The sequence below is a fragment of the Heterodontus francisci genome, unplaced genomic scaffold, assembly GCF_036365525.1.
Source record: "Heterodontus francisci isolate sHetFra1 unplaced genomic scaffold, sHetFra1.hap1 HAP1_SCAFFOLD_216, whole genome shotgun sequence".
Classification (NCBI taxonomy): Eukaryota; Metazoa; Chordata; class Chondrichthyes; order Heterodontiformes; family Heterodontidae; genus Heterodontus; species Heterodontus francisci.
In genome coordinates, this window is record NW_027140566.1 from 2,349,608 (window position 1) to 2,366,771 (window position 17,164).

The following is a 17,164-nucleotide window of genomic DNA, read 5'->3' on the forward strand; positions in this document are numbered from 1 at the left end:
AAATAAGTTTGTTCCACGTTAGAGTGTTGTACATGATCTATAAATATTGTATAATATATTAACTAGAGACAGAACCAATATTACTTGAATTAGCATCAGTTATTACTGTAATTGTGAAGTGCCTGTCCAAAAGATAATGTTAGTGAATATTCCAAAATCTGCGGAAGATTTTACATTTATTATTGTTTACTTAATGATGACCTTGAAACTTTCGAACTTTGTATTATAAATTCTCAACTTATTTCACATATTCGTATGTACAGTGTCAAATAATGATTAGTGTGACAAAGTCTCCTTCCACATGCTCCTTTTTTGTAAAGCATCGTGAATTGTTTAATGAGATATCATGAATAGTCTCCTTCCACCTGCTCGATATTTTTGCAGAGTTTTTCGGTCGATGATTCGATTCAGTTTCTCACTGTTTCCAGTGCGGGTTTGGTTACATTTGTTAATGTCTATCGACAACAAATGCAGGTTCACGACAGGGAAAGACTCCCTAAATGTTATTACATACTTCCGTGATGAATTTTCTTTTGGTTTTGTAAAAGGGATTGTGTTGTAAAATCCTGATCTTGAAAGTAATTTAAGAATATTTTCTGCAAGCCACAGAACAGAAGGAAAGTATGAAATGCATCTGACTCCCTGAATTTTTGTTTTTAGCAATCCGCACCAGATCAAAATCAATTTATAGGAAAGTGCATATTTATTTTAATTTGTCATTTATTGAGATCGTATAAAGTGAATATTGAAACAGTTTCCTTAATTTATAAATTTGTCATTAAATACATTTTGTCCTGTTTGATTTCAAATAGGGAAATGTTATCCATTTTTGTCGTTGACAGCAAAAATTGAACTAATATTTGTCATCTGATTAACATTTAATTGCATTTCCAGAGGAGATATGAGTTAAATTTAGTTTTAGTACCAAAATTGAATATAAACACCGTAAGAGTCGGTTTTATGTTGTTTCCTAAGACTCTAGTACAGACGCAGCAGACTGGAATTAAAGTTCTAATCAGGCGTTGAAAACGGAGACTCCTGGAAGTAAAAAGTAGTCAGTGTTGCAATCGAGTTTATGGGAGTCAGAACTGCAGAATACCGGGATCTCCATCCAGTCGACTCATCCCACATTGAGATTTCTGTCCACGGAATTTCTCAGTGAAGTGCCGTGTCATACAGAGAATTAGATTAAATATTGTGTACAGCATTTGGAATATTCAGAAAGGACAATAAATATTGTATACTATATTAATTGGAGGTGGAATCCAACATTGGTTCATTTGTACTGATTATCAATAGAGTTATCAATTACACCCTCCAGAAATGATGCTACTGGTTTCAGGGGGATTCGGTGTGTGAACAGTTTTATTTGGTCACCGACAATCTTCAAAACTATCACTTTTTATAATAAATCATGCTTTCTGTTTCATACATTTATGTGCACGGTGTTGTGTAATAATTAGTATTTCTCAATCTATTTCTACATGATTCATACATTTGATGTAGTTTTCAACATCCAGACGTGTTTCGGCATCTCTTTCCACATGTCCCATACTTTTTGTATCGTGCGATGCGGTGTTTAATGAAAGATCTGGAGTTTTTTCCCAATCTCTGGGGAAAGGTGGGAAAGTGGAGATGGGGCAATAGATCAGCCATGATCTTATTGAACGGCGGAGTCGTCTGGGTAGGAAGTATGGCCTAACCCTACTCCTATTAAATTCTATAATGTCCTTCCACAAGTCCCATACTCTGGTCAACTTGTGGAACAAATCCTGAATTCTTTTCCATATTTAAAATTAACAGACAGTGCCCAGAACAATTTGTCTCAGTTCTGTAAATGTTTGATGCGTGTTTGGTTATTTATAACAATGGTATCATTTCTTCAGGCACTAGCTCATGTGTTATGGAGATAGATTGTTAAAAATTACTGATAATGCTATTGACGCACAGAATCCGGATTGCTTTGCTTGTGGTTGTCAGCTGCAATAACTGTAGTTCTATCAATTCATTTGCTTCTGAAATCTAAAAGAGTTCGCTTAATTGCGAATGTTGTTCAAGTTGGACCTAAAAAAGATGGATATAATCATTTTGATTCTTGACCCACCGAGTAAACTGCCGTGAGAAATATGCACTTATAAACTCTCTGCATTGACTGTATTTTGTAACCCCTAAACCACCCCTATCCTTGGTTTTTTAACTCATTCAAGAGTTTCAATTCTGGGCTTTGAATATCCCACGTTTGTCCCGTTTCAGTTCACCTCCTTTGAATTTATTGTTATTTCTAGTTAATATTTCTCTATTACTCTTTGTGGTAACATGGTGCGATAGCAAGTTAACATAAGTATAACATGTATAAATAACTTAACAGTGTTGCACCAAACCCATTAGTCTAAATATCAGGAAGTTAACCGTGCGACCACTGAAATCTGAGGTGCTGGGAAGTGGGAGTCGCTGTAGGTCAGTAAGAGCAGGGGAAATGGGTGACCGGGAAAGTCCGCACCAGGATAACAGCAACAGCAGAAACTTTGAAAGTTACCAGTGGAAGATTATGCAGTAAATTAAAAGGCATTGAAATTTACCACAGGATGAGAAAATCTTTAATTGAATTTAAATGTTCCCATTCCTTCTCGAACTTTCGATCGTAATGCTGAATTCACTGAGAGTGCCATCACCAGTGGGTTTAAAGGCGGCTACGTCACCATCCTCTTCTCAGGACACCTACACACGGGTCAGAGCACCATCAGCACAAATTTACAGGGCGATGGGGAAAGGCAGTGGGACTAATTAGACAGCTCTGACAAAGAGACAGCATAGGCACCATGGGCCGAATGGCGTCCCTCTGTTCTGTTTCATTGTAAGATTCTAGAAGGGAGAGGACCATCACCACCGCCTTCTCAGAGCACCTTCACACTGGGAATACATGGAGCCCACCTACCATCACCACAAGGAGACAGTGTATCCGGGTGTCAGTGTGTGTATATGTGAAAACATTTCTGGATACATTTTGGCCCATTACCAATATTAATTTTTTGCAGAAATTGTATTTTTTGTGTTAAGAAATGAAATCACAGATCCCGGTATAATTTCTTCTGCAAAGCGAAAGGAATAATGACCCTGCAGTTAGTTGTATTTGTCTCTTTTCTTTCTGACATTGTCATTCCTTTCTTGTCCCAGTGAACTCTAATTGTTAACTTCTCATTTCAGGCAGACCTGGGAACAGTCAGGTTGACCCGTCAGGTAATCGCCCATTATTTTCACACGACCTGCTATCTCTTTGCTCTAATCCAACCCATTAAATATTAAGCTTGGACGACAATCTCTGTACTATTTTTGATCACGGATTAACCCGCTGCCCGGTTGCTAGCCAGAAAGGGAGTGTGTCCCTCATAATGTTAGCAAAGGTCTTTAATTCTAGCTGAGAGATGACTGCTGCCTTCATGTGGAGGGACAATAACTGAGGGTCTCTGAAGAGCAGAGTGTGAAGGATCCGCTCCACTCACACAGTTACCTATCTGAGAGATCACTGCTATCTTCATGTGGAGGGACAATAACTGAGGGTCTCTGAAGAGCAGAGTGTGAAGGGTCAGCTCCACAGACACTGTTACCTAGCTGAGAGATGAATGCTCTCTTCATGTCGAGGGGCACTAACTGAGGGTGTCTGAAGAGCAGAGTGTGAATTATCAGCTCCACTGACACTGTTACCGGTCCAAAGGTCCACCTCACCAATCTGCTCTGATCTCCAGATCACATCACCATCCAGCCCTGTCTTTATTGGCTATGGTGGGTGAGGGTGCAATTTCCTCTGCTCTTTCCAGGTGCTGGGATCTCACTGTGTTCGTCCATTCAGTACTGAGCACGTAAACATGTGATCATACCAACCACGCCCATCTCCCCACTTCTGCAGGTTAAATATATTATGAGCTTGTCCCTATTCAGATCCCATTGGAGCCTCTGTGTTGGTGGGAATATCTCGCTGCCGCCCGGTTCCCTGCTGGTTTGCACTGTTTATTAGTAATTCCCTTTCATTTTTCTTCATGTGTAATATTTACTCCGGGTTTTATTAGGGTCCAGGGTGCAGACCGATGTTCCTATCAATTCATGCCCAGTGAATAGGGAGGGTCCGTTCGCTGGGAACCTGTGGGTTTAACACACCATGACCGCTTGAAGATATTTCTGATATTTTACCTAGACGGTGAAGCTGAGACTGGTGAATGGGGAGGGTCCGTGCGCTGGGAACCTGTGGGTTTAACACACTATAACCTCTTGGTGATATTTCTGATATTTTACAGAGACAGTGAAGCTGAGACTGGTGAATGGGGGCAGTCGGTGCGCTGGGAGAGTGGAGATTCACTACAGGGGACAATGGGGGACTGTGTATGGATCGTACTGGGACCTGCCGGACGAAGCTGTTGTGTGTCGGGAGCTGGGCTGCGGGACCGCGGTCTCTGCACCGGGCTGGGCTCACTTTGGGGAAGGGACCGGACCCGTTGTGACGGCTGATGTAGCGTGCAGCGGAACCGAGGCCGCTCTGCGGGACTGTGAATCATATCAATGGGATCACTATTCCTTGTCGCACTCCGATGATGCCGGCGTCATCTGCTCAGGTAAAAATCTTTCTCAGTTTCTCATCTGCCGCCGCAGCTGATAGAATCTGTGAAGAAGCGAAAATAAAACAATCCGGGTCGGTCCGTACCTGGAAAATCAGATGATAATAATTCCAGTAATCTCTGGTTAAAATTATCATTAATATTAGGTTCACTGTTCAAACTTATATCATTAGTAATATATTTAGTAAACATTCTCCACCGGGAGCAGTAAATACCTGATACTCAGCACATTTGCAATACAGACAGAGCACTTTCCATTGAGATTTTCCCTAAAGCTGCAGTGAATGAGCTGAACAGCAGGAAATTTCGCAATCTTAATCCAACTATCCATTCATCAACCCAGCAGCCGCTACCGGGCATGTACTGTCAGCCCAGCTGTCCACCTGCAATGATCGCTTGGCCTCAGATCTGATATATTACACAGATTGTGAAGCTGAGACTGGGGAGCAGGGGAGGGAGGCAGATTTCTCAGCCTTGGGGAGCCAAAGTATCACAAAGAGGAAACGGCTCTCTCAGATCCCACCGCTGCGTGCGCATTGCCATTTACATTTTGGCAAATATTAAGAAAGTGAAATGCACAGAATATTAAACAAAAGAGCTAAGATAGTTCAGGAAGCAGTAGCAACGATTAAACTCAGCACCGTTGAACTATTGGAAGAAAAGCGAGTAGGGCGACACAGTGGTACAGTGGTTAGCACCGCGGCCTCAGAGCTCCAGCGACCCGGGTTGAATTCTGGGTACTGCCTGTGTGGAGTTTGCAAGTTCTCCCTGTGTCTGCGTGGGTTTTCTCCGGGTGCTCCGGTTTCCTCCCACAAGCCAAAAGACTTGCTGATTGATAGGTAAATTGGCCAGTATAAATTGTCACTAGTATAGGTAGGTGGTAGGGAAATATAGGGACAGGTGGGGATGTTTGGTAGGAATATGGGATTAGTGTAGGATTAGTATAAATGGGTGGTTGATGTTCGGCACAGACTCGGTGGGCAGAAGGGCCTGTTTCACTGCAGTATCTCTAATCAAATCTAATCTTTTCCTGTAATCCTGACCAGTTACTATAAGGAGGATAGTGATAGACTTCAAGAGGACAAAGAGAGGCTGGTGAAATGGGCGGATAGGTGGCAGATGCAATTTCATGCAGAGAAGTGTGAACTGATACATTCTGGTTGGAACACGGAGGAGAGGCGATATCACAGAATCACTGAACTGCTAAAGAGCGGAAGGGGGTTATTCGGCCCATCATGTCTGTATGGGCTCTTTGAAAGAGACATTCACTCAGTTCCATTCCCCTCTCTCCATAAGTCTGTACAATCTTCCTTTTCATAGAACTGTCTAATTCTCTTTTGAATGCTTCAACTGAACATGTCTCCGCCGCGTTCTCGGGTAAACATTCCAGATCTGAAACACTCGCTGCATGAAAAAGATTTTCCTCATGTCACTTTTACTTCTTTTACCAAATGCTTTGAATCGATGCCCTCTCCTTCTCGATCCTTTCACCAGTGGAAACAGTTCCCACCCTGTAAGTGGGATCTTTCTGAGCATTTTCCTCTTGTGATACCCACAATTACTGCGGACCCATTATTACGGCTCCACGAGGCTGAGAAACCTCCCTCCCTCCCCTGCTCCCCAGTCTCACCTTCACAATCTGTGTACTATATCAGATTTGAGGCCAAGCGATCATTGCAGATGGACAGCCGGGCTGACAGTACATGCCCGGTAGCGGCTGCTGGGTTGACGAATGGAGAGTTGGCTTGAGATTGTGACATTTCCATGGAGTAGATAGAGACCCTCATGATTTGGAATACCTCAATCAAATCAACTCTCCGCCTTCTCTTCTCCAAGGTAAACAGACATAACTTCTCCAATCTAGCTTCAAAACTGAAATTCCTCAATCCCTGGAACCATCCTCATGAAACGTCTCCATACGCTCTCCAATGCCCTCACATCTTTCCCCAAGTGCGGAGCCCAGATCTGAACCCAATACTCCAGCTGAGGCCGAACTAGTGTCTTATATAAGTTCAACAAAACTTCCTTACTCTTGTACTCCATGCACCTATTAATAAAGCCCAGGACACTGAACGCCTTATTAAACGCTCGCTCAACTTGCCACCTTCAATGACTTATGCACTATTCAACCAAGGCCCCTCTACTCCTGCAACCCCTTTCGAATTGAGCCCTTCATTTTATAATTTATCTCCATGTTCTTCCTACCAAAATGAATCACTTCATATTTCTCTGCATTGAACTTCATCCGCCACCTGCCTGCTCATTCCACTAACTTGTCAATGTCCTTTTGAAGATCCGCACTATCCTCCTCACAGTTCACAATGCTTCCAAAATTTGTGTCATCTGCAAACTTTGAAATTGTGTCCTGTACACTATATAGATTGGGAACCGAATATTGAAGGATACATGGCATTTAGGAAAGACAGGAAGCTAGGAATAGGTAGAGGGGTCGCTCTGTTAAATAATGATGGTATTAGCGCAATAGTGAGGGATGAACTAAGTTCAGCAGACCAGGATGTGGAAGCCGTTTAGGTAGAGATGAAAATTCATAAAGGCAAGAAGTCACTTGTCAAAAGTGGTGTACAGACCACTAACCTTAACCACACTGTGGGACGGAGTATAAAGGGATAAATAATGGAAGCTTGTCCGAAAGGTACACCGATAATTATGGGGGGATTTTCACCTACATATAGCTCGAAAAAGCAGATGGCCGAAGTCGCCGAGATAAGGCGTACATAGAGTATTTTCGGGATAATTTCTTGGAATAATACGCTGCGGTGCCAACCAGAGAGCAGGCAATCCTAGACCTGGTATTGTGCCACGAGACACCAATAATTAATGACCTCATAGTTAAGGCGCCCCTGGGATGCAGCGATCATGATATGATTGAATTTTACATTCAGTTTGAGGGAGATAAGAGTGGGTCCATGACTAGTACTTTAAATAATGGCAATTATGAGGGCATGAACGCAGAGCCAGCTAAAGTGAACTGGCAAATCAGGTTAAGGGATAATAGAGATGCAGTGGGAGATATTTAGGGGAATATTTCAGAATATACAGAGTAGATACAATTCAATGAGAAAGAAACATTCCAAGAGTGGGACCGCAATCTGTGGTTAAGTAAAACAGTTGAAGGTCGTATCAAACTTAAAGAAAAAGCCTATAATTGCACAAAAATGGGAGGCAGGTCAGATGATTGGACAGAATATATACAAAAAAGCAAATAACGACTAAAAGATTGATAAGGAAGGTAACATTAGAGTACCAGAGAAGGCTAGATAGAAATATAATGACAGATAGTAAGGGTTTATATAGATATTGTTCAAAAAAGAAAAGAGTTAACCAAGTGAGCGTTGATCCTGTAAAAAATAAGTCTGGGGAATTAATTATGGGTAATAAGGAGATGGCAGGTGAATTGAACAGATATTTTGCATCGGTCTTCAATATTGAGGGTAAAGGTAACATCCCAGTATTAGCTGTAAGTCAGGAAATGGAAGGGAGGAAAGAACTCAAAAAAGTTACAATCACCAGGGAAATGGTACTGAGCAAATTGTTGGAACTGCGAGCTGACAGGTCCCCGGGTCCTGATGGACTTCATCCTAAGGTGTTAAAAGAAGTAGCTAGTGAGATAGTTGAGGCGTTAATTTAAATTTTCCAACATTCCCTGGATTCGGGGTAGGTTCTTTTAGTTTGGAAAATAGCAAATTCAAAGCCTTTATTCAGAAAGGAAGGGATTATATAAAGCAGGAAACTACAGGCCAATTACTTTAACATTTGTCTTGGGAAAATGTTACAAACTATTATTAAAGATGTTATAGCAGGGCATTTAGATGAATTCAAGGTCATCGGGCAGAGTCAACATATTTTTGTGAAAGGGAAATCACGTTTAAGCAAGTGATTGGAGTTCTTTGAGGGAGTTGCAAGTGCTGTGGATAAAGGGAAAACGCTCGATATATTGTACTTAGATTTCCAGAAGGCATTGATAAGGTGCCATATCAAAGGTTATTGCAGAAAATAAAATCTCATGGTGTAGTGGGTGACATATTGGCATGGATAGAAGATTGGGTAGCTAACAGGAAGCAGAGAGTAGGCATAAATAGCTCATTGTCTGGTTTGCAAGATGTAACGAGTGGTGTGCCACAGGGATCTGTGCTGGGACATCACATTTTCACAATTTATATCAATGACTTGGAGGAAGGGACCGAAGGTATGGTTGCTTAATTTGCTAATGACACAAAGATAGGTAAGAATGTAACTTGTGAAGAGGACATAAGGAGTCTGCAAACGGATATAGATAGGTTATGTGAGTGGGCAAAGACCTGTCAAATGGAGTTTCATGTGGGAAAGTGTGAAATTGTCCATAGTGGCAGCAAGAATAGAAGAGAAGCATATTATCTAAATGGTGAGAGATTGCAGAGCTCTGAGATGCAGAGGGATCTGCGTGTCCCAGTGTATGAATCTCAAAATATTAGTATGCAGGTACAGCACGTAATTAAGAAAGCTAGTCGAATGTTATCATTTATCGTGAGTGGAATTGAATACAAAAGTAGGGAGGCTATGCTTCAGCTATACAGGTTATTGCTGAGACCACATCTGGAGTATTGTGTACAGTACTGGTCTCCTTATTTAAGGAATGATGTAAATGCCTTGGAGGCAGGACAGTGAAGGTTTACATGAGGAATAAGTTATTTACACAGCGAGTGGTTAGGATCTTCTGGAATGTTCTACCTGCGAGTCTGATGGAGACAGATTCAATTGTGGCTTTCAATATGGAATTGGACAAGCACCTGAAGAGAAAATCTTTGCATGTCTATGTAGAAAGGGCAGAAGCATAGGACTAGTGAGGTGCTCTTACAGATATCCAGCATGGACACAACGGGCTGAATGGCCTCCTTCTGTGTTGTAAACATTCTATGATTATATGCTGACTGCTGCAGCTTGTTAGTCGCAAACTGTCTGTCCAGTTTTTAAACTTAAAACTGTGAATGTGGTTGCAGGGTAATTAATTGCATACGAAGGGCTTTGAAGGGTGATCAAGACAGACTGTAGCAAACTGGCTACAAAACAGTCAACAAATTGTGGGTTAAAGGTAGTTATTCAGACTGACAAAAGTTGAGAAGTATTGTGTGACAATTCATGTCAATGGGTTAGCGCTGTACAAATGCGTTCTATTGTTTGGTCCATTCCGAAGATTACGGCACACAACATTAAGAAGCGGCTGAGCACGCAGCACAAAGCAAAAGTTAAAGGCCTGATAACACTCCAGCTGTAGTGCTGAAGATCAGTGCTCTAAAACTAGCGACAACTCTAGCCAAGCTGATCCAGTACAGTTACAGCAGTTACAGCACTAGGATTCAACTGATATGGTGTGAAGTTGCTCAGTTGCACACTGCCTAGAAAAGTAGGGAAACACTGACTGGTTAGTACCCAATCAACCTCCTCCCAATCAACACCAAATCTTTCCTTGTGCTGGGTGTGACTCCCCTTTCAACGTATCTCTCTTTAATAAAACTCATTTTTTTTTGTATTTTCCAGAGCTTTGTTAACCTGTATTGCTATTTTATTGATTTTTATATCTGCACCCCTGAGTCCCATTGCTCCGCGACACAATTTAGATTATCATTGTCCAAGGAGTATGGGTTCTCAGTCTTCCTACCCAAATGTGTAAGTGCACATTTATCTGCATGAAAATTCATTTACAATTTCGTTAACATGAAGTATTTTTCTCACAATCTGCCTTTGTATTAACTATTGCTCCAAGTCAATGTCATTAGTGAATATTACAATTGTACGTCCTTTTTCTGAGTCGAAATCATTTATGTTAAATATGAACAACAGTACTCCCAGCACCAGTTCTTGTCACACAATACTTCTTGCCCAGTTCTAACTGCTGATACAGTGACGGCGACTGGGTAAGTTATAAATAAATAAAGGCACATTTTAAAGATTATAGTCCTGTCACATTATAAGCAGTAGTGATACAGGAAACCCAGCATCATCAGTTTTGAACAGAATCTGAGAACGGCTCGTGCCAGATCTGTGATTAATCAGATGCGTATTGAAATAAAAATCTATGTATTATTGTGATTATTAACGTATTATGCTAATTATGATATAATATGCTTATTAAGATCACAGATATCCTCGACTAACATCCGGAGACTCCCCATGCTCAGGCAGACTGGAGATCCAGTACGGTGAAAACTGGGGAACAGTGTGTGACCTTGACTGGGATTTGAAAGACGCCAATGTGGTCTGTAGTCTGCTTCAGTGTGGAGTCGCCGTGTCGGTGCCAAGATATGCTCATTTTGGAGAGGGCATTGGGCTCGTACGGTCTGATATCTTTGACTGCACTGGAAATGAGACCAGTTTATTGGACTGCCGTCTTTTTCAAGGAAATCAGCAGGAGTGCAGCCACAGGAACGATGCCAGTGTGATCTGTTCCGGTGAGTACAGACTTACTGAAAAGCAGACAACTCCCTGCTTAACATGTGGAAAACTGAGGAAGGTGGCATTCCCATGTTTCTGTCTGAAAGGTTCATATCTAAACTAGTCATTATAGTTTATTATTACTGCTAAAGGTCTGGTGTAACGTGGTACAAAATACCCACAATTACTGGTAAACAAGATGGTTCTGAATCTTAACATTTATTTTGCAAGAAGCAGAATTTTCGCAAGTTTGTTTACCACTGCACCGAATGTATATTTAGAATTGAATATTGGCTGCAACAGTTGGGAGTTGACTAAATGAATATGCACTGGCCTATTTCGATACTTTAATTTGAACACCATGAATGATCCGACATTACAATAGCCTTCTGATCCTCCCTGCCCACGTTAGTATTCTTATCATACAGTACTGAAGCAGGCCCTTCGGCCCACCGACTGTCTGTCGACCAACAAGCACCCATTTCTACTGATCCTACATTACCTACCACTCTCCTTGCCCCTTCCCACAGTCGGGTTAATTTACAATGGTCAATTTACTTTCGACCTGCAAGTCTTTCACTGTGAGATGAAACCAGAGCACGCGGCAGAACCCCACGCATTCACAGGGAGAACATGCAAACTCCGCACAGACAGCACCCAGAACTGAACCCAGGTCACTGGAGCTGTGATGCAAACCACTGCTCCACTGTGCCCACGTTAACACTAACTGAACGGCAGGGTATAAAAGCACGGCTGTACTCCAGCACTGCTCAGTGCAATCAGGCCAGAATTGAAAGATTACAAAGTTATTTTATAGAAAGTGTGTATTTTACCCGCTAAATATGACAGGATCGGACACATATCCACATTATCAGTACAGAGCTTTCAGTTGCACTAGCCTGTTCGATCATTCAGTTAGATCATACCTGATATGTTCTTCAAGTCTCTTTACCTGGCTTTGAACCAGATTCCTTGATACACCGAGCTTAAAAAAATCTATCAATATTAGTCTTGAAAATTTAGATTAGATGTAACATCCACAGCTCTTTACTTTGGACGTTGTTAGGGAAAGTTCCAGATTGCCGCTGTTTTTATAGAAAAATGTGTTTCCTAATTGTTCTTTGAGGCCCAACTATCTTCTGGTGCTTCGTCAGTTACCTTCCCACCATCAAAATGTCAGAAGTTGGGCTTTTTGCTGAGAATTGCATGGTCTTTAGTTCCATTCACAATTCCTTGGATTAAGAAACAGTTCATGCCCAATTACATCAAGAATCCGGACATTATTTAGACTTGGGCTGATAGGTAGAAAGTAACACACTCACCACCTCCGTGTCTGTTAATGACTATTTCCAACAAGAGAGACAATATCATCTCCCCTAGCTATTATAATCAGTGAATTCACTACCACCATCAAATCCTACTGGGTGTTGTCAGTGACAAGAAACTGAACTAGACCATTCACAATAATGTAGTGGCGAGTGGAGCAGGTCAGATGATCGGCATTCTGTGGCAAGTAGCTCACCTGCAGAATTCCCAAAGACTTTCCAGCAGCTGGAAGACATAGGCTGGGAATGTGAAAGGACATGACTCTTATAAATTTCAGGGAACCCAGCCACAGTTTGTGTAATCCTTCTTCATAATGAGGGGAGGCAATGGTGTGGTGCTAATGTCACTGGACTAGCAATCCAGAGTCCCAGGCTAATTCTGGGGACGCTGGTTCAATTCCCACCATCGCAGCTCGTGGAATTTAAATTCAGTTAATAAATCTGGAATTAAAAACTAGTCTCAGTAATGGTAACCATAAAACCATTGTCGATTGTTATTTAAAAAAATCTTGTTTCGTCATATCCTAAGGGGATGAAATCTGCCATTGTTACCTGGTCTGGCCGACATGTGACCAGAGACCTACAGCAATGCTGTTGACTCTTAACTGTCCTCTTACATAGCCTAACAAGTCACCCAGTTGTGAAAGGTAACGATGCATGAGCAATGAATGCTGGCCTTGCCGGCGACACCCACATCAAATGAATGAATAAAAAACAGAAACATTTGAAGCCAAGGAATCATTCTCGCATCTTTTATGCTGCACACTCTCCTTGGTCAACATATCCTTCCCAAAGCATATTGCCCATAGCTTAACATTACACCAGATGGGGCCTGACCAGTTTTTTTTTAGCTGCAGCATCATTTCTTCACCCTTGTATTCCATTCCTCTAGACATAAATCCCAGTATTCCATTGGCTGCTTTGATTTTCGTTCCTGTACTTTCCCATGACCCTGAAGTCTATTTTCCCTGTGCTGCATCCGGCTTTTCACCATGTAGAAAATACTGTAATCTGTTTAAGTCCAAATTGGACACCTCACGCTCACCAATATTGAAATAGTTTTACACAGTCACGGAATCTTTTTTTTTGTAAAGTTATGCTTAAAATATGCATGATTACAATATGGCTGATATTTTATTTCAATGGCAATATTGAGTATGTCAATTATATGTGGCTTTCTATCCAGTCATCTAAATCATTAATAAATATGGTGAATAGTTGAGGTTCCTGTGGGACGGCGCCATCACATCCTGCCAGTTAGATGATCTGCCCATTATCCCTGCTGTCTATCTCCTGCCACTAAACAAACGTCCGAAGCAGGTCAATAATTTCCCTAAATTCTATGAGCTTCAAGTTTAGCCAACAATCAGTTACAAGAGATTTTGCTGAGTGCTTTCTGGAAGTTCATCTGAATAACATCCATTCAGGTTCCCCTGTTCTCTACTTTAGTTACCTCCACAAAATATTTGATCAGGTTCATCAAGCATGATCTACCTTTTACAAATCCACGCTGGCTCTCTCTGATTGGCTGTCACTTTTCAAGGTGATCAGACACTCCATCTTCAAATGTACACTCTAGTAATTTCCTGACAACTGCTGTTAGGCTAACCAATCTATAATTGCCTTGGTTCTCTCGCTAACCTTTCTTTAAATAGCAGTGTGACAATTGCAATTTTCTAATTACTGATCCAGCAGTTTGCTCTCAATCATTAACAAAGGGACGGAAGGTGTTGTTTACAGCGCTATCAAGCAGTACTTACCAATAAACTACTCACTGATGCTCAGTTTGGGTTTGTCGGACCCCTCAGCTTCAGACCACATCACACCCTTTGTACAAACATGTATGATAAAGCTGCATTCCAGATGACAGTGACTGCCCTCAATGTCAGGGCAGCATTTGTCCGACTGCGGCAACAAAGAACCTTAATAAAAGTTGTGTGCATGTAAATACTGATGCAACGAAATTATGCATAATTCCTGCCATTTCCTTATTTTCATTTATAATATCACAACTGTCATTGTAATGAGACCACATTGCTTTTAATGACAATATATTTCTGAAGTTATTGTAAAAGTTTTGGAGCTCTTGCGAACTGTTTTGTCATCCTTTGCTATTCTTTGTATCTCTGCCATTCACGAAGATCTGTGCATTTTTCTTTTTGCATTTTTGCATGTTTTTGGTCTCTTTTATACTTATGATGTTCTTGTGTCGTGCACGCCAGTCCATAATAGATGAGGTTGAGTTTGGAATTGGACCATTCAATGCGGTGGTCATTGAGTTGAGCTTCCTTGATGGCAGGCTTGTGCCGTTCACTGCGTCAAGGAAGCTATGGAGATCGATAAACACAAGACCTTCCCCCTAACAGTGACCTGTTCCTCGGTGAATATCAGGGTTTCCCTCCTCGAGAAACGCACAAGCACCTGCTGTGCAGCCAACAAACCACGACCAGAACAGTAGCATGGATTGACTTGCCACGATGCACAATAACTGACGAATCAGCAGCAAGAATAATGGCATATACTGACCTCTCATGGAATATAATTAACTGACCAAGAAAAAACAGAACAAGAACATGTAATAACCTATCAGTAGTAAGATCCTGCCCACATTCCCGTTCTGCACTGCATATAAACAGACTGCTTCCACCAATTACAATTATTTCTCCAGACAATGGGCAGAGTACATGGCCCAAAACGTCGTGGTCTGTCAGTATTTCTAACAACTGCTTTTTCAAGAAAGCAACTGCTGTTCTCAGCGCAAAGGCACGTGATGTAAAACCGTAAAATGGTCTGACTCAAATGTTGAATATTTTAGTTTTCTATTTCCCTGTAGCACCTAGATATGCTACATTTACAACTGTGCTCTACCCCCTCACCCCGCCCCCCACCAGCCTCCCCTCACCCATTTACTAGTTTAAGGTTCCTGTAACAACCCTATTTATCCTTTATTCTGGGACCCTGATCCCAACCCGATTCAGGTGCTTCACATTCCAACAGAATAGTTCTTTAATATCCCAGTACAGGTGCCAGGGTCCTTTGAAAGGTAAAACCTCTTTCCAACATCATAACCTTCAAGCACGTGTTCATCTCCCTGATCGTTTATTTTTCCTATGCCAATGTGCAAGCGGCTTGTATAATAATCCAGATATTATAATCCTTGAGATCTTCTTTTATATTTCAGCTCCTGGTACTCTCCGAAAAGAACCTCTTGCCTACTCTTTGCAATGTTGTTTATGCCTAATTGGTCCACAACGACTGGATATTTCCACCCCAATCTTGCATTCTGATTTGAGATAACCCTCACTTCGCACAAGTTGGGAAAATACTGTGTGGGACTCTTAATGCCCTAATTATTGAATCACTTAAAAGTATCACATTATGCACCACTCCTCCTCCTTTTGAACAGCTTCCTATTCGAAGGTATCACGGTCAACATTGTGGCTGTCCTTCTAACAGTCTTCATCCTGATCTTCACAAATAGACAGCACTTTGTTCCTGTTCACTTCTGTATATCCTCGTTCTCCATTACATCTGGATTTCAAATCTGTACACTATAAGCTGCAACAACCTCATTCTGATCCTGCAGCTCTCGTCAAGGTGTGACTGAAATCTGCAGCAAACTGTCAAATACTCTTCTTGCTATCATATGTGTTGGTGTTTTTCCAATTCCCACAACAGCTCTATGACCCTGAGCCAGAGAGGTTCCAGGTTGAGATATCTACTACAGACAAGTTCCCTCGGTTCAGTTCCATTATCTACAAATTCCAATATCCAGAAAAAAACCTGCTCTGCCAGAACTTAGTCTGTCTTTATTTTAGAGGTAAAATTATTTGTCGATGCATTTTAGCTTTAACACTATTTTACTGGTTAGCTAACGCCGAAACACTAAGCACTCATCAATTAACATAGTCCGTATTTACAACTTACCCACGCCCTCTCACACTCTGACCTGACAATTGCTTCACTGAGTGAGTTTGTCCCTCTATTTGCTAGGTGTCTGTCTCTCAGCCCCTTCCAATAGGCTGTGCTACTGCTGGCTGTGGCGCTCTTTTAAACCGGTTGCTCTAGTCACTGACTCCAGTTTAACAGACAAAACAGAACACCTCCATCCGAACGCTCACCCTCTACTACCTAGAAGGACGAGGACAGCAGATGCATGGGAACACCATCTGCATGTTCTCCTCCGAAGCACACACCATCCTAATTTGGAACTATATAACTGGTCCTTCACTGTCGCTGGGTCAAATCCTGGAAGTCCCTTGCTAACAGTACTGTGAGTGTACTGAAAGCGCATGCACTGCAGTGGTACAAGAAGGCGGCTCACCACCATCTTTGCAAGGGCAGTTCGGGATTGGTAATAAATGCTGTCCGAGCCCGAAATTCCCACCCCCTGTGAAAGAATAAAAAATACCTCCTTTTACCCCTCTGCACCGAATTCTTACTCTGAGCAAACTCTAACTTCCCACTATGTTCATAATGTATTCAGTTAACATTGCAATCTTTGTTTACACTCTGCCTTACCAGAAGTCTAAATATAGAATCATAGAAAATAGGAGTAGGCGTAGGCCAGACAGCCCTTTGGAGCCTGCTCCGCCATTCAAAAAAAGTAATGGCCTATCATCTAATTCAGTACTCTGTTCCCGTTTTTCCCCATATCACTTGATTCTTTTTGTATTAAGAAAGATATCTATCTCCTTCTTGAATATATTTAGAGATCTGTCATCCACTGCCTTCTGTGGTAGAGAATTCCACAGGTTCACCACCTTCTGAGTGAAGACATTTCTCCTCATCTCGGTTCTAAAT

At 41.7% G+C, this 17,164-nt stretch overlaps 1 protein-coding gene across 1 annotated transcript in view; it reads left to right on the forward strand.

Moving 5' to 3' along the window:
- Positions 1 to 1,570: 1,570 nt before the first annotated feature.
- Positions 1,571 to 17,164, forward strand: part of LOC137360168 (scavenger receptor cysteine-rich type 1 protein M130-like) — a 37,366-nt gene continuing 21,772 nt past the window's right edge. Inside the window, exons 1-5 of the mRNA XM_068025717.1 lie at positions 1,571 to 1,684; positions 2,369 to 2,553; positions 3,209 to 3,237; positions 4,290 to 4,604; positions 10,739 to 11,053. Of these exons, the coding sequence (XP_067881818.1) occupies positions 1,571 to 1,684; positions 2,369 to 2,553; positions 3,209 to 3,237; positions 4,290 to 4,604; positions 10,739 to 11,053 (958 nt within the window). The remainder of the gene's footprint in view (positions 1,685 to 2,368; positions 2,554 to 3,208; positions 3,238 to 4,289; positions 4,605 to 10,738; positions 11,054 to 17,164) is intronic.